Genomic DNA, 17,843 nt, shown 5'->3' with positions numbered 1-17,843 from the left:
CTTTGAGCAGTCTCAATGACTGAGCCTCAGAATCCCAAAGATGCACAGAGTGAAGAAATGTCTCCTCTTTTCAACCCCAAGCGGCTGACCCCATTTCAGGAGACTGTGATCTCCTGGTTAGGCTGAGTACCCTTCCTGCTTGCACCCTGACAAGCTCTCTAAGAATGTTGTACATTTTGAATGAGGTCACCGCTCACTCTAATAAGCTGTGGAGAATGGAATGCTCGGCTATTCAGTCTCCCTTCACTGATGGAGAGGCGTGCCAGTCGTAGAACTAGTCAGGTGAATCTTTGTTGCAGTCCCTCTTTGCCCACAGTGCTGCAGCTGTGGTCTCGCTGATTGCCTTCCTCGAGACCCGCCACTGTTCCTGCTGTTAACCTTTAGCTGCACGCGTCCCTTCAAACAGCAATATTTCCCACCCCCTCGCATTTTGAAATCCTCAGAATATTTTTGATTTTTTTTCTACTTCTGATTGTTCCCTATTGGGCATGTTGCCTCTCCGTTGTCTATATCCCTTTAAACTTCACTGTATCTTAAGGGCCTGTTTCTGTGCTGTCTATCCTCATCACTGCTCCATTTCCTGAGATCAGTGAATTCAATCCTCTGTGCCGACTGTGAATGGCTGAGGTCCAGGCACCAGTCCCTGTCGTATCACATCCCTCACAGCTTGTCAACCCAGGGAACGCACAAAGTAATTTTCTATTTGCTGACATGCTTGATAACTCCTGTGAGGCTTTGGGTTGAGGTGTTGGTGATTATAGCAGTGCTGTCTTTGTCCTTGTATGAGGGGTTGTTGGGCTCTGATCAACAAATCACCCATGCTCATGACTGTATCCGAGTAGGAAGGTCTGTTACTCATGGAAGTTTGTTTCTTTCAGATGGGAAGCAGTCAGTGGACAGTGCCTATGAAAGCGAATCACAGAACATTATCAGTACCAACAGAGGGCCGATTAGTGACCAACAGGTTTAACCACGAACAAGCTCTGGCATCTATAAACAAAGACAATGAATGGACTTTATCGTTCCCATCAACTCTAGCTTGTAGGGAGCCATTCGACGTAATTCTATTTACCTCTTGCCTGCAATAAGAAAAGTGATTTTGTCTGTTCAGATCCTGCCAGCTCCCTACTGATCAATTGACTTACAGCTGCTCGTGTACATGAAGAAGTGTTGGGGACTTGGTGACTATTTCAGCCTCTACGTCAAGGGTCTGCCAAGTGAACGCCAACAACTTCCAGAGTGCAAAAGGTGGAATGAACAGACGTTGGTGTACGAGTCAATGGGCTGATGTTTACGTGCTTATGCAGAAGAGGGCAGATGTAATCTGAACTTGCCTTAGCATGATGTGTAAGGGAAAGGACTGAGGAGAGCAGTGCAGCATAGCAACAGGCTTTTCGGGCCATCAAGTCTATCCCAGCCAACGTACCTATCTATACTAATCCCACCCACCTACATTAACCCCATTACAGGATGTGGAGAAAGTGTTTAGCTCTTCATTCCTTGAATTGCCTTACACTCTTGCATCTCTTCTGCCATCTTTCGTTCAGTGTCAGCTCTTTGCCTTGTGAATCTATGCCTTCTGCTATTGCAACAGCCAGGCGAAGCTGAGTTTTTGCTGATATCGGCATTTGGTGGTGTTATAAATGGGAAAACCTGGCAGGTTCCAGAGAGGATGGGAGCTGAGCAACGGGTGTGACCACTATTCACTCATTGCTACATTCAAAGTATACTGCTGGCGCCTTTGGCTTGTCACGAGCGTTATTTTTTCAAAGGGCAGAAGGATTGAATTTCTCACTTGAATTGTAACTTTGCAAATGAATGTGCCAAGCCAATTCATCCTTGAGCAGACTTTGGTTCCAAATATGAGGTTTTCAATAACCTGCAGCAGTCTCAGCTCCCCTCTGGAATCCTGAGCTGTTGTATTTATGCAGCACTTGTGTAAAATAGATATAATTATTACAAGAAAATTATATAATTAACAGGATATATAACAGCTGTTGATAAAACGTGTGGAGGGGGTACTGAGTACTTTTAGTACAACGGGATCCGGACATTTGGTTTCAAGCTGGCATTTTGCTCATTCGTTGAAATGATTGGAAGAAAAACATCAAGTACTTACAGGTGATGATCAGATCATTTATCCCTTCAAACCTGCTTCACCAGTTAATACAATCAGAGATGACACTCTGCTCTCACTCCTGATATCTGTGTCTAGATACCTATTTCTTTAAATATGTTCACTGTTCATGGTTGTGGCTGCACGATTTCACCACCTTCAGAATGAAGAAGTTTCTTTACATGGACCTAAGTAAATTATCCTGTTATTTTTAAACAAGATTTGCACCCAAGGGTGCAGTCCTCTTTGCATCCAGCCTGTCAAACCTTATCAATGTTCTGTACGCATCAGTTAGATTTATTTTATTTTCTTCTAAAACTCATGCATACAGGACAAGTTGTCCCTTTCTCTGCATGTACAGGAGCCCTGCCATTCCAAGTATTAGTCTAGTTAACTTGCATTACACTCCTTATATTCCTGTATTTTATATGGAGAACAAAACTGCACAGTGTTCCAGGTGTGGACTCACCAAGGCCCTGCATGGTTGGAGTAAATGTCCTTGTTCTTGTATTCTAATACTTTTGCAATGAAGACCAAAGCACAGCTTGCTTGCCGTACCTGCATATTTGCTTTTCGTGACTGGTGTACGAGGACAGCTGTCAATACGTTATCTTTTCCCCAGTGTTGCACCATTTAATATCAACATCTGTCCTCCCAAAGTTGATAACTTCACTTTGTGCTGCACCTGCCTTGTATTTGCCCACTCGAGGAGCTTGGCTATATTACCTTGCATCCTCACACCCCAAACAAACATTTATTTAACCCATTTTTTTTGTTGTATGTCATTATTTTGCTGTATGCAGTTTCCCAGTCAATAGATTGCACTGACTTAACCTGTATCCAACAACGCTCTACAATTTGTAGAGCACATGAAGTGGAAGTTCTGTGATGAGATGATTTCTGATGGTATTTAAACTTGATTATAAAATAAAAACACCAAAGTCAGTGGAGTTTTGTTCCTTTTTTAATGTACTTTGAATATTGGAAACAACTTACCTAGCATCAAATCAAATTCATATTAATGTGCATAGAGTATAGAAAAGTACAGCAAGGAACACATCAGTCCATTTCTGTGCTGAACACGATGTAAAATTAACCTAAATTTCTTCATTCCTTGTATAATCTGCATGTGCAAGGATAGGGCAAACTCAAGTGTGCACAGTAGAATGCCAACTACACAAGTCAAAAATTTGTGTTTAGCATTATCATTTTAGAGTTGTATGGCAAAAATGGCCCTTCAGCCCATCAGATCTGTGCTAATCAGCAAAGACCAGCACTCAATCCTTGCCTGCTTGGTTGATCTGCTTATCTGCCTACTTGGCCCTCTGCTGATGCGTGACTGCATTGCTAGATCCAGTTCAAACGGAATCATCAAGCTCGTTGATGAGACAGCAGTGGCTGGCCTCATCAACAATCACAACGAGATGGTGTACGTAGAGGAGGTAGAGTGGCTGGTAGAACGACGTGAGCAAAACTTGAGTCTGAAAATTGACGAGACTGAAGAGATGATTGTCGACTTTAGGAAGGTGCAGGCTGACCATTCCTCACTTGCACTTATGCAACTCCATCATGGAGAGAGTTAGTAACACCAAGTGCACGTAGAGTAATGGACAATCTTACCTGGTCCCTCAACACCATCTCTTTGGTCAATAAATACAGCAGCATCTCCACTTCCTGACCCCCAACCCCCACCATTTTAACCAAGTTTTACAAGAGTACCATCAACAGTGACCTGATCAGCTGCATCACCATCTGGTACAGGAATTACATGGCATCTGACTGCAAGTCCTTACAAAAGATTGAGAGGATCATCATGATCTCTCATCCATTAGAGATATTTATCAAGACATAGAGCCCTCAACATTATCAATGATCCCTCTCATCTGTCCCACAATATTTGATCCCCTACCATCGAGTAGGAGGTACATTAACATTACTACAAATATTAGGATGGGAAACAGTTTCTTCCTTCGGGCTGTAAGACAACTGACCTCCCTGCCACCATCTAAGTCTTATCGCACATAATGCAACAGAAGTGTTATATTGTTTACTTTTTAATTTGTATCATATATGCATTTTTTGTGATAATGTTACTTTGTGTTAGTTCTGAGTTAAATTTATTGAGTTGTGCACCCTGGTCCGGAGGAACATTTTTGTTCGACGGTGTTCATGTGTATGGTTGAATGACAATAAACTTTGAACTTGATAACTGATTAATGTTGAGAAAATCCTATCTTCCACCATCCTCCGATGATGAAATTCTCAGATCCCTTCTAAGGTCATACTGTTTACCTTAGAACTATGTCCTCTATTTTCAGACACCTCTCCTGTGCGTAAACGTTTCCCACTAACAGCCCTTGTAACTTTACACCCGTCAGGTTCCTCCTCCACTCCTACGAAAACAAACCCAACTCCATCCCAGGCAATGTCCTGGTGAAGCTCTCTACTTCCTCTCCGGTGTAACCACATACTTCCAAACAGAACTGCACACCATACCTGTCTCTGCAGGTGTATTCTGCGCTGTGGCTGAAAAAAGCAAGCATCCTGTGCGCTGCCCTCACCATCTGCCATCTTACCTGTGCTGCACTTCCAGATCCCACCTCTTCATAAACACTCCCCGAATCCAGACCATCTGTGTCCCACCTTCTCCACTGCCCATTGACCACCTCCATCCTCCTCCACACGCCTACTCCGTCCGCCCGCTCCTCATCCACAACCTCCCTCTCACGTTAAGACTGACGGGACTTCATCATTCAGAGGGAGGTGAGAGTGTGGAACGAGCTGCTGGATGCGAGTTCGATTTCAGCACTTAAGAGACATTTCGATAGGTATATCGAAATCTACCTAGAAGTGGTAGGAGGGCTAGGGTCCGGGTGCAGGTCGATAGGACTGGGCAGATTAATGGTTCGGCACGGACTAGAGGGGCCGAAGGGTCTCTCTCAGTGCTGTCGTGTTCTGTGCCTCGTCCCGGTTCGCCCTCACTGCGCACCCGTAGAGTCGCGGAACCGCGGAGCAGTACTTCCGGTGCGCGCCGAAGTCCTTCCGTGCGGGAAAATTTGGAGTGGCGCGAAGCTGGTGGTGAGGGAGGAACTGGGTCCGGTGGCGTTCTTCGGGGTTTGACCGGGTGGCGGGGGGAATGGCTGCGGGTTGAGGGCCGAGGACGGCCCCTGTGCCGATACGACGTGATGTGTTGAAGGTGGGAAGTTGACGGCCGACTATGGCCGGGCCTGACCTCCCCGGGTGAGGGTGTCTGTATGTAGCGGCCGCCCTGTCACTCGGTGACCGGGACCTGGCCGTTCAGCCCGTCCTCCCCATCCAGTGTCAGCTGTGTTCCCTCAACACCCCTGTCCTGGCGCTTAAATCCCTTCATCGTTTGGTGAGTCCGTCCGGTGACCGAGCTCCAAAGATCCCCTCGTCCATCGGTTACAGATATCCACAGGTTGCCCGCCTTCTGCTTGAACGCTGCCTTCTCTTGGTGTTGAATGACCAACCCGTTATTCTGAGGTTCTGGAAGCTTCCGTCAGGGGAAGCATCAGTCAAACTATTTGTGAATTCTCTCTGTCTATTGTTTCATTGAGGACCCCCCCCCCCCCCCCACATTTTTAAAGCCTAGAGTAGCCCAAACTCGTTATATTTCCAAACTCACCATCCTAGGAACTGTATTCCCATATTAACAGGTACATTCTACCTTCAGTCGGGAAATCAGGTTCGTGGATAATATCACACACAAAATGCTGGTAGAACACAGCAGGCTAGGCAGCATCTATAGGGAGAAGCGATGTCGACGTTTCGGGCCGAGACCCTGACGAAGGGTCGTCATCGCTTCTCCCTATAAATGCTGCCTAGCCTGCTGTGTTCTACCAGCATTTTGTGTGTGTTGTTTGAATTTCCAGCATCTGCAGATTTCCTCGTGTTTGCTGGTGGATAATATTCTAGCTGTAGTCTCACCAGCGCTGTGTATAATTAGAGCTAGTTGACTTAACCCTCTTGTAGTAAAAGCGGAGCTGTCTCATTGTGTTTTGCTGTGTGACAGGTGGCTGAACCTAGCTTGGTTATGGGGCTTCTAGAACAGTGTGAGGAGGTGTTTGGTACCTCAGACCTGTACCAAGTGTTGGGCGTTAAGACAGGGGCCTCGGAAGGAGAGATCCGGAGGGGATATCGGAAAATTTCTCTGCAGGTTCACCCTGATCGAGTTACAGAGGCGGAGAAGGAAGCAGCCACTCAGAAGTTCCAGGTATCTCCTGCTACGGTTAATGTATTGTTGTCCAGAGCGATACAGGTTACATGAACATTTCAGTTTTGTTTGGAAATAAATCAGATCTGTGAGACCTTCTTTAAGAGTTTGGTCTCCATCATGGTACTATGTTATGGAAGCTAATTAATACCTGGATCAGTCACAGCCTGCATTTTGGTTATGGAATACAAATCAGATTATTTTAGAATTATGTGAAACAAGTTGGAGAACAGAACAGGACCAGACCAATTGGTCCATAATGTCTGTGCTGGCCATGGTTTCATATTTAACAATACAACTCTGCACATGATCCCTCTCCCTCCATTCCCAGCATGTCATGGTGGCTGTTGAAACACCATTGTCATGTCTGCCTCCAGCAGCCTGTTCTAGGCACCAGCTCCTCTCTGTAAAAAATAAACTTGCCCTGCTCATCTCCTTTAGAATCTCCCTCTCATCTTAAACTATGCCCTCTAGTTTTTGACGTTTCTAACTTAGTGGGGAGAAAGACTACCCTGTCTATTGTAATTTTATAAAACCTCTACCGTGTCTCCCCTCAGTTTCTGAATATCCAGAGAAAAAAAAATACAATTTTGTCCAATATCTCCTTGTGGCTAACTCTGTATAATCCAGACAGCATCCTGGTGAGCTTTTTCTACACCCGCCCAAGGCCTCCACATGCTTCCCATAGTGGAACAACCAGAACTGCACACAGTGCCCAAATGTAGCCTAATCGAAGTTTTATGCAGCGTCAATATTGAACTTGGATTAAGTGTCCCAACAAATGAAGACAAGCATGAAAATGCTGCCTTTACATCCCTACCTACCTGTGCTTGGGCCCCTAAGATTCCTCTGTCCATCAATGCTTCCAAGGTTCCTGCCATTAACTATTTACATTTGACCTAGTAAAATTGACAGCTCACACTTAACCAGATTAAAGGCCACCTGCCATTTCTCCACCCACACCTTTAACTGATCTGTTTCCTTTGACAACCTTCTTCACTATTCCCACTAATTTTTGTGTTATTGCAAACTTATTAACCCAACCATCTATATTTTTGTCTAACATTTTATATTTAAGATATCACAAATAAAAGATGTCTCAACACAGTTACTTATGGACTAGCCACTGGTCACAGACTTATGCCAGAAGCACACTTCTCAACCACTAATGACTGTCTTTTATGGCCAAGCCAATTTTGAGTCTAATCTACTAGATCACCATGGATCCTTTATGCTTAAAATTTCCTGTTTAGTCTACCAGGAGAGACCTTGGTAAATACTTTACTAAAGTCCTCGTAGACAACATCCGCTGCCCTACCCCTATCAGTCTTTTTTACCTCCTCAAGCTCAACCAAGTTTGTAAGATGTGACTTGCCCTACAAAAAGCAAACTGACTGTCCCTAATAAGCAAATACTTTTACAAATGTAAGTTCAATCTATCGGAAAACTTCCCTATCACTGGACTATAGTTTCTAGGATTATCCCCATAACCCTTCCCAAAGGAATGACGTTGTTTAATCTCTAGAGAGGATGCAGTGACCTTTGTCAAGACCCCAGCAACAACCTCTGCTGCCTTGCTCAAGAACCAGGTATAGATCACGTCAGACCCATGGACTTGCCCTCCTTAATGTTCTTCAGTGGACCAAATACCATAAGTACTTCGATCTCAACGTACCCTAGATTGTTAGCATACTCCGTAATGATTTCAATGTCCTTTTCCTTGGTGAATACCAGTGCGAAATACTTGTTTCATGCTTCGCCCTCATCCTCTGCCTCCAGGTACAACTTTTCTCTGTTATTCTTGAGTGATCCTACCTTCTCCGTAGCTGCCCTCTTGTTTCTAATGTATGTGTAATGTGCCTTTGGATTTTCCATAGTCCTATTCAACAAGGGCATTTCATGACCCCTTTTGACCCTCCTAATTCCCTGCTTGAGATATTTCATGCTTTCTTTATATTCCTTGAGGGCCATGTCTGATTTTAGTTTCCTAGACTATGCATTTTTTTTGTTTTTAACTAATTATCTAAATTTTCATCATTCAAGGTTCCTGAATATTACCATCATTGTCTTGCCTACTTACTGGACATGCCTCTCCTGAATTCTGATCAGCTGGTCTTTGAACAACTCCCAGATATCAGATGTGGCCTTGCAGAATAACAACTTCTCCCAATCTTCTATTCCCCAGCTCCTGCTTAATAATGTTTTAATTTTCCTTCTCCAAGTTTCACACTTTTTGCTCAAAGTCCAGACTTATCGTCATTCATGACCATCTTAAAACTTAAGGAGTTGTGATCACTCTTCCCAAAATGCTTCCTCATGGAAATCATAATCACCTGGCCAGCTTTCCTTCCTAATGCAAAGTCTAGTCTGGCCTCTCCTCCAGATTAATTGTACATAATTTTGAAATTATTGGAAATCCTAATTCATACACACATTCTCATTCCACACACAGGCCTGCCAGTATCACAACCAAAATCACTTGAAACATATTTCTCCCAACATCTAACCAGAGGATGAAATCTCCCCATAGTAGCATTCCCAGTAATTGTAATGCTCAATCCTGGACTAAACGCTCATTGTAGTTCTGTGTTTTCTTAGGATCATGTCTGGAATTGATTCTCCTCAAAGTTACCCAGCACTCCCATCTATTGAAAAGAGATCTCAATCTTTCACCTCTCCCAATATCTGAGGCTCTCCAGTGATAAATTCTTCCCAATTCCTAAGTTTAAACTGAAATCTTCTTTATGGTCCCAAAGCAACCAGAATGTATCTTCTCTCTCCCGAGTCCTGGTTATTATTTGCAAGTTAATTATTGCTTGTCCTTCTAACAGATCCTGGGTAAAGCATACACCGTTCTGAGCGACAAGGAGCAGCGTGCAGTGTATGATGAGCAAGGTGTAGTGGATGATGAAGCAGATGCCTTAACACAGGATCGTGACTGGGAAGCTTATTGGAGACTTCTGTTTAAAAAGGTACTGGCACAGATGACTTTAATAGAAATCTTGGCAGACTTGAAATTAAGAGGCTCGGGAACTCATGTGAAGCATCAGGGATCTTTGAGGAAATGTTTGACAAAGCCTATTGAGATTCATTCGCACAGCACTCTTACCAGATTGCTCCTTCAGCACGACACATAATTCTGGCCAGAGCTCCTAGGATCTCACGGCACTGAGGGGAATATCAGGCTTATCCCTTTTAAGGGAAAAGGGTGTGCTGAGATTTGTTGTCATAGTTTATGAAGACCTATCTGTTATAGCTTCTGTGCATTAGTTGCTCGGGATTACAGCATATATAGTGAAGGTAGTGTTGGTTGTAATCCTCCACATACACTTTATAGTGAAATCATAAACGAAGCAAAACCATGTTGCCTGTGAATGTTCTCTACCAATCTACCCATGCCCCTCTAAACCTCCTAGTCCTCACCTTAAATCATGCCCCCTGGTCTTGGACATGTCAGAATGTTCTTTCTAAGCTTGTTATAATTTTGTGTATATCTGTCTGATCCACCCATAAATTCGTGCTGATTATCCTTGATCAATCTCTTCCTTTCCAATTGTAGGTTAATGCTGTGCCTCAGGACAATTATTAGAAAACAAAACCTTACAATGAAGAGTCTCAGCTTGATGTCAGCCATTTGTTCTCCTCCAGAGATGTTGCCTTACTTGCTGAGTTCCTCCAGCATTTTGTGTGTGCTTCTCATAATTTCCAGCATTTGTAGAATCTTAAAGATTAACTTTAGATGTCACATTTACATCAAAACATGGTGAAATGTGTTGTTTGCGTCGTCAAATCAAATCAGTGAGGATTGTACTGGGCAGTCATACTTCTGGCAAATTACATGCCCACAACTCACTAAACATAACTGTACATCTTTGGAATGTGAGCATCTGGAGGAACCCACACAGTCACAGGGAGAACGTACACACTACTTACAGGCAGTGGCTAGAATTGAACCCCAATCTTACAGGCACTGCTGTGAAGTGTTGCATTAACTGCTGTGCAATTGTGCCACCCATCCCTTGTGTTTAGGAACTTTATTTAGACAGACTGGCCGGTAACTCCCTAACTTGTGTCTGATGCCCTTAAATAAAGGTAACAGAGAATGCTGGAAATGCTCAGCTGGTCAGACATTTGAGGAGTAAGAATCAAAATCAGCCTCTGAGATCATTGACATCCCATTTCATCAGAAGGGTCATCAAACTGAAATATTGATTCTGCTCCTCTGAAAACAGGTACTGTCTGACCCACTAAGTGTTTCCAGCATTTCTGTACTCTACTCATTTACAGGGATGCCTAAGCAGTAAAACCCCTGTAATCCAGTACATTGATCGCTGGGGAATCCGATTGATTTTGGTATCAGGCTCACCCTTTGATGAGTGTGAGCAGAGCACAAGGCCAGAGCCAGGGTCCAGGGTGCTTGCTTCTTTCAATTTACTTTGATATCTTGAAATTTACAAGTAACAACTGGCCAATTTCTGCTGTCTATTCCCTTTAAACTCACTGCTGAATATGTTGCACCACTGTGTAACAAATGTAAAACAAAATTACCGTAGATTTCGCACTACAGAGCGCACCTGATTAAAAGCCGCTGGCTCTAATTTTAGAAATAAAATCAATTTTGTACTTGTACAAGCCGCACCGGATTTTAGGCCGCACCGGATTTTCGGCCGCAGGTGTCCCACGTTGTAATATGAGATATTTACACAGAAAGATATTACACGTGAGGATTTTTTAACTTTTAATTAAATCCATATGGTAACATAAACAAATACATATTGCAAATGCTTTTTTTCGAACCGTGCCTGTAATGCGGCTACTTTTAAATATACGTTGCGTATACTTTTTTACTGAACAACATTCCAATATCTCCTAACGACTGGTAAAACATATATATACTGCAGCCTACCAGGAAAAGTTATTGATCGCCTTTAACTTAAAAGCAGCGTTTTGGCTCCGCCACTCGCCCCCCGCCTTCCCGTTTATCGCAAACCGATATTTCCCACAAGACGCGGCGAAACCGGGTGTGATGTCATAGCATCCCGGGATGTAGTACAGAAAACAAATATAGTTAAAACACTTCTAACTTTAACTAACAAATGAATTACTAAGCGAAAATATTATAAACTAAATAACTGCCATAAAGGCAGCACAATGCTTTTCTTCGAGTGTTTTCCATGTTGATGAGGGTGAGTACAAATGACTGATTTACAATAATTTAATTGTGAAAGTGCGCTTGATTTATCGTACAATTTCATTGGACCTCTGTGAACTACTCATCAATTTTATTGGTCTACTGTTACGAGGCAAAATGTTTTTGGCGGCATGAAAAAAAATCATGCATTAGCCGCACCATAGTAAAGGCCGCAGTGTTCAAAGCTGTTCAAAATGTGGGAAAAAAGTAGCGGCTTATAATCCGACATCTACGGTAATTAGAAGTATTTGAGGGTATCAACAGGAGTAACATTCAATAATCCTGAAACACAGAACCTGGCACCACAGAAGTCACCAGGATGCAAGATTACTCTAACTGAATGCCTTATCACTGCTCTTGGTACCTGTACATGCATGTGCACGTCGTCCTGCAGGTTTAGTTTGATGTGGTTTTTTTTTGCATTGTACTGGGCTTCGGTTTCCTGAGTGACCTTATCACATGTGATTTATTGTGCCCAGATTACATTTGATGATATTAAGAACTTTGAAGACAAGTACAAAGGATCTGAAGAGGAGATGACGGATATAAAACAGGCATATATGGAATTTAAAGGGGACATGGACTGCATTATGGAGTCGGTGTTATGTGCAACAGTTGGGGATGAACCACGGATACGAGAAGTCCTAGAGAGCGCCATCAAAGCACAAGAGCTTCCAGCATACACTGCGTTTACCAAAGAGAGCAAAAATAAACAGAAAGCACGCAAGAGGCAGGTAAGGAAGCAAGTACTTCAATTTGGGGTTAATCTAATTTTTCCAAGATATTCAGGCATAGAAACTAGAAAAAATATAATAAATGTATATTTCATGTTTCTATATTTATTCCATTTCTCACTCTCTCAACTTGCACTAATGTCATTATGTTAATTTATGTTTATCATGCACACCTTCATGTCAGGGTGACAGAGAAGCTAAAGAGGCAGAAGCAGCGAGACTGGAATTGGGGCTGGAGGATGGCGATGACTCACTCAAAGCACTGATCCAGGTGAGACAGCAGGCTTGGTGACACACTCAGACCTGGATATCCTCCGTTGGAGTTTGTCTCCTGTCATTGTAATCTTTAATATATGGGCTATTTTCTCACTTAAGTTTTGAAAAGTATTTAAATGAACTCATACTCCTAAAGTTCATGGGCTCTCGATCTAATCTGGCAATAGGAGAGAAAAAAAAGTGGGTGTGAAATATCACAATGAGAAGATTAAGAACAGAATTGTTCTGTGAGTTTATAAAGGACAGTAAGTTAATTGGGAAGAATAAAGTCCATAATGGTCCAAGTGGTAATTTGTGCATGGGAAATGGAGGTGATATTACATAGTTTACAGTGGATAACTTCCCAAGGCCTGATGAAATGTATCATAGGCAACTGTGGGAGGTGAGGAACAAGGTTGCTGGGTCATGAACGAGGTGCAAATGCACAGCAAGTGTGGTGGCCTCATTCAAGAAGGTCAGAAGGGATAAGACGGGAAATTACAGGTTATTGAGTCTAACCGGTTATTAGACTCATTTCTAAGGGACAGGATAAATCAGTGCTTAGAACAGAAAAATATTCAACATAGGTTTGTTGGGGAGTGACCTGCCTGGCACATTTGAGCTTACCAAAGAGAAAACAAAATGTGCTGATAAGAACCGTGTGGGTAATGTAGCCTACATGGACTTCAGTAAAGCCTCTAGCAAGCTCCCACGTGGGAGACAGGTTCAAAAGGTAAAACCCATGGGAGATAGGGCTAGTAGAAAAACTGGGTCCAACGCTGTTTTTGTAATACGAAGGTGGCTTCTATCAGCTGGAGGACATGATGGAGCGAGGATAAGTTTTATAAAACAAGTACTTGAAATAAGCAGCACATCAGTCAACCAGAATTGACACAGGATCTTTGTTAATTTTGTTGCTACTTCCTAAGACGCTGCCTGACTTGAATATGCAGAGAATGGTGTGATGTTGACCACGTACAGCAGTAGGGATGAGGTATCCTTTGTTTAACAAGTTCAGCGCAGCATCAGGAGTGAAATGGCTGGATAAGCCAGCAAAGTGGGATCCTCACTTTGGGCTAAGAAAGAACAGAAAAGCACTTATAAGCATTAAAATCTTGAATCCATGGAAGTCCAAAGAGGTCTGTGCATGCAGATCATGGAAAATAGTTAAGTTGCTAAAAGAATACAAGATGTTGTCTGGAGGGCTGCAAATTAAGGCAGGTAAAATCATATCAAATCATAGAATTGTTACTGTACAGAATGTTCCACATACAACTCCTTAAGTAAAGCAGCCCATGCTGGACTGCAACAAGAACTAGTAGTGGCCTGGTAAGTGTCAAGTAACACTTGCACAGCTGGATAACAGGCAAATTATATTTCCAGCAAGAATTTCACCATCTATCACCACCATCACCTCAAGGCAGACATTAAAAAACTGGCTTTTCTAGTGTTACCTACCTCTTAAAACAATGAATAAGTCATTTAGTTTACCATCTTCAGCCTGGAATTATTTGCCTGACATGTGTCTCACCCATTTTTTGCCTCTTATTATGAATTTGAGGGATGATTTGATTGAAGTTTTTCAATTAGCTATGTGAATTTATGTAGAAAAACTTAGCTTTGGAACCAAGGATTAGGTTTTTAGTCTGAAAGTTAGAGCAGTCTTATCAGAAGCACTCCTACATAATAAAGAGTAAGTTATGGTATGTGGGATAGAAGCAGGTGGAATTAGGTTTCAGATCAACCATTGGGCACTTTGGCAGAATAGTGTCTAAATGGTATCTCTGGTTCCTGTGTTCTCACCTCAGTTGATGTGGGAGAAGATTGTGTTTGAAGGAGATATTTTAAGCTTTAGTTGAAGTTACTAATGTTATCTTTATATCCTCAGAAGAAGCAGAAGGACCGAGAGAAGGAAATGAACAGTTTCTTGGCTGCAATGGAGGCCAAATACTGCGGAAAGTCTGCAAAAGGTGGGAAAAAAACTGCCAAAAAAGGGAAGAAATAAAAAATCTTTTGTGACGATGCCCTACCTTCAGATGGAACGACAGTAGTGCAGTAGTCTCAGAGTTCTGGAATGAGAAGAGCTGGTATTGCTATGGTGACTTTAGTTGTTTGCCTTGAACAACTCATGTACTCTTGACTTTTTTCCTGAGAATTACTGTTCCCACTAACCTTGTTATATAGTCCACGCTGAGCTGTTCTCCCTCCACAATGCATCTGTTGAGATGTAAAGGGAGAGGAATCCTAACCAGATGGTTGTGTTTTGTACTAATATGTTTCCAGGAAATAGTCATTTTTGGATGCAGCCATTATTTAAATGACAATTCTGTGTTGATGACATTATAATGAAATACAAAATACTTAAATATTTGCAGAATGTTTCACTGAACCCTATATTGACACACACCCCAATCCTGATTTTATAACTGACACATCTCTCCAGTGACATTAAGTGAAAGCCTGTGTTGCTTCCCCTCCTCCATCTCCCCCATAAGTGTAAAAGTTTTTGCTGTAGTAAGTTACACCAGTTATTTTCTGCACTGATTAGCACATGCAGGAATGGAACCCCTTTTGAATTCAGACTTTATCAGTTCTTAAGTGCTTCTTACATACCTGTAATGTAAGTATTTCTAAGTAACACACATAAAGTGCTGGAAGAACTCAGTGGGTCAGACAGTATCTGTGAAGCTAAATAAATCGGCGATATTTCGGTCCAAGACCTTTCTTCAGGCCTGGAAAGGAAGGGGTAAGACTCCAGAATTCAAAGGTAGGAGGCAGGGGAAGGACAGCAGCTAGAAGTTGAAACCAGGTAGGTGGGACAGGTAAAGGGCTGGAGAGGAAGGAAACTGATTGAAGAGAGTGGACCATGGGTGAAAGGGAAAAAGGAGGTGATAAGCAGGTGAGGAGAAGACAAGAGGCCAGAGTGGGGAATAGAGGAAGGGGGAGGGGTAAAATATTAGAAGGCAAAATCAATATTCGTGCCATCAGTTTGGAGGCTACCTGGACAGACTATCCTGTGTTGCTCCTCCACCCTGAGAGTGGCTTCATTGTGGCAAAAAAGGAGGCCATGGACCGACATGTCAGAATGGGAATGAGGATAAGAACTGAAATGGTTGGCCACTAGCAAATTGTTTTTTGTAGAGGTGCTCGACAAAGCAGTCCCCCAATTTTTGTTGGGTTTCACCAATACGAAGGCTGCACTGAGAGCACCTAATACAATAGATGATCCCAACAAACCCATAGGTGAAGTGTTGCCTCACCTTGAAGAACTGCCTGGGGTGCTGAATGGGCAAGAGTAGCACTCCTGTTGCTTGCAGGGATATGTGCCAGGAAGGAGATTTGTGGGGAGGGACAAATGGGCAAGAGAGTCATGGAGAGAATGATCCCTGCAGAGGGTGGACAGGGGTGGTAAGATCCCATTGAAGATAGCAGATCGCAGAAAATGATGTGTTGGATGCAGAGGCTCATGGGGTGGTAGGAGAGGACAAGAGGAACTTATTCTGTTGAGGCGGGAAGATGGGGTGAACGCGGATGTCTGGGAAATGGAGGAGATGCGGGTGAGGGCAGCATCAGTAGAGGAAAGGAAACCCCATTCTTTGACGAAGGAGGAGGTTTCTGATGCCCTGGAAAGGAAAACTTCAGCCTGGAAGCATGGCAGAGATTAACTGAATAAAGGGAATAGCATTTTTACAGGAGGTGGTGGGAAGAAGCGCAATCAAGATTGCCATGGAATTTTTCCCATTCTTTGAAGATATTTCTGGGTGCTGGGCAAAATTATAAAAAATGTTCAGTGATTAGATTGTTAGTTTGATTCTTGAATGAACATTTAATTTTGTTAAGTAAATGGTTCATAATTTGATACTTTCTCACACAAATTGTTCTTCCAGAATGTAGCACTCTATGTTTACTGTGCCCATTCCATCATCCAGTCTGTATCTTCTTAACATCTGCCAATATCTTCTTTATGCCATGGACTCCTACCATTAACCGAGAGGTCTGTGGACCCCTGGTTGAGGACCCCTGATGTAGTAGACCAGCAGATTAAAGTTACATTGTTGACAAGTTTATTTTCCCAAAGAGTGGGGTTCTGAAGTCACTGAAAAAATATGAAGGCTGACACTCTACAAATGGTATCCGGCAAGGCGTTTGAGCTGTTATTTGAAGTACTGCAGAGCGTTAAAGTGAGAGTAATCTAAATCGCTCTACTTTTAGCTGGTATGGACATGATAGGCCAAATGACTCCTGTTCTCAGCTAATGATAAAGACAGGTAATTCTAGGTACCAGCTCTGCTACCTTCAGGAATCAGGATGTGCATGCCAATGTCATACTCTGCTTTCTGGTATCCAATCAAGTTTCTTTGTTCTACATTTTGTTTTGCATCTGTGGAATAAATTCCATTTGTCTGCCACATTTTTGTCCACAATATTACTTCATTGAAATCTTCCCCCAGTGGAACTGCCAATCTTAGTATCATCCACAACTTTGTAGACACCATCAGAAGCAGCATTGATACATACTGAAGAAACAAGTCCAGCCTCCCAGTTCCTGAAACTCACACCTACCCTTACCTTTCACATTCTACTATTTAATCAATTTTTTGATTTAGTGTTGCTCTCCCATGAGCTTTTTTGATCAGTCTGCCATATGAAATTTTATAGAGCATTACAGCACAGTACAGGCTCTTCAGCCCACAATGCGCACCTTTTAACCAACTCTTAAGATCAATCTAACCCTTTCCTCTTACACAACCCTCCGTTTTGCTATCACCATGTGCCTGTCTTAAGAATTTCTTAAGTGCCCCGAATGTATCTGTCTCTACCACCATCCCTGGCAGAGTGTTCCACGCACACACCACCTTCTGTTCTTACTATGAAGAGCTTCTAGCATCTGCCTGACACCTTCTTACAATTACTTTAAAATTATGCTCCTCGTATTAGTCATTTCTGGCCTCGGAAAAAGTCTCTGAATATCCACTCAATCTATGCTGCTCACCTATATCAAGTTACCTCTCATCATCCTTCACTCCAAAGGCTAAAAACTTAGCCCGCTCAACTTATCCTTGTAAGACGTGCTCTGTAAACCAGGCAGCATCCTGGTAAATCTCTGCACCCTCTAAAGCTTTCACATCTTTTCTATAATGAAACGACCAGAACTGAACAGAATATTCCAAATGAGATCCAACCAGGTTTTTATAGAGCTGTAACATTTCCTCACAGTTCTTGAATTTGATCACCTGACTCATGAAGGTCAACACACTAAGGTCAGAGTTTACATCAGTGGGGTTCAGTTATTTTTGGGGAGAGTTAAACTGA

At 42.7% G+C, this 17,843-nt stretch overlaps 2 protein-coding genes across 6 annotated transcripts in view; both read left to right on the top strand.

Annotated features, from left to right (window-relative positions):
* The window catches only part of nfkb2 (nuclear factor of kappa light polypeptide gene enhancer in B-cells 2 (p49/p100)), a 75,337-nt gene extending 72,276 nt beyond the window's left edge, over positions 1-3,061 (top strand). For both annotated transcript variants that reach the window (XM_073025086.1, XM_073025088.1), the window contains one exon: positions 879-3,061. In XM_073025086.1, coding sequence (XP_072881187.1) covers positions 879-970 — 92 coding nt within the window. In that variant the 3' untranslated portion in view covers positions 971-3,061. The remainder of the gene's footprint in view (positions 1-878) is intronic.
* A 1,863-nt stretch (positions 3,062-4,924) lies between these two features.
* On the top strand, positions 4,925-16,939 carry dnajc9 (DnaJ (Hsp40) homolog, subfamily C, member 9). 4 transcript variants are annotated; one of them, XM_073025092.1, is made up of 6 exons: positions 4,925-4,944; positions 6,150-6,350; positions 9,182-9,322; positions 12,021-12,275; positions 12,460-12,546; positions 14,419-16,939. In XM_073025092.1, the coding sequence occupies exons 2-6, from the start codon at positions 6,171-6,173 to the stop codon at positions 14,533-14,535; spliced, it is 780 nt and encodes a 259-aa protein (XP_072881193.1). In that variant the 5' UTR covers positions 4,925-4,944; positions 6,150-6,170; the 3' UTR covers positions 14,536-16,939. The 4 variants fall into 4 exon arrangements, with proteins under 4 accessions (XP_072881193.1, XP_072881190.1, XP_072881191.1 ...); XM_073025089.1 differs by lacking the exon at positions 4,925-4,944 and adding an exon at positions 5,144-5,194; XM_073025090.1 differs by lacking the exon at positions 4,925-4,944 and adding an exon at positions 5,146-5,210.
* The last annotated feature ends 904 nt before the right edge of the window (positions 16,940-17,843 follow it).

Source organism: Hemitrygon akajei, chromosome 21 (genome assembly GCF_048418815.1).
Source record: "Hemitrygon akajei chromosome 21, sHemAka1.3, whole genome shotgun sequence".
Taxonomy (NCBI): Eukaryota; Metazoa; Chordata; class Chondrichthyes; order Myliobatiformes; family Dasyatidae; genus Hemitrygon; species Hemitrygon akajei.
Note: the sequence above shows the minus strand (reverse complement) of the source record. Positions and strands in the feature narration are given on the sequence as shown.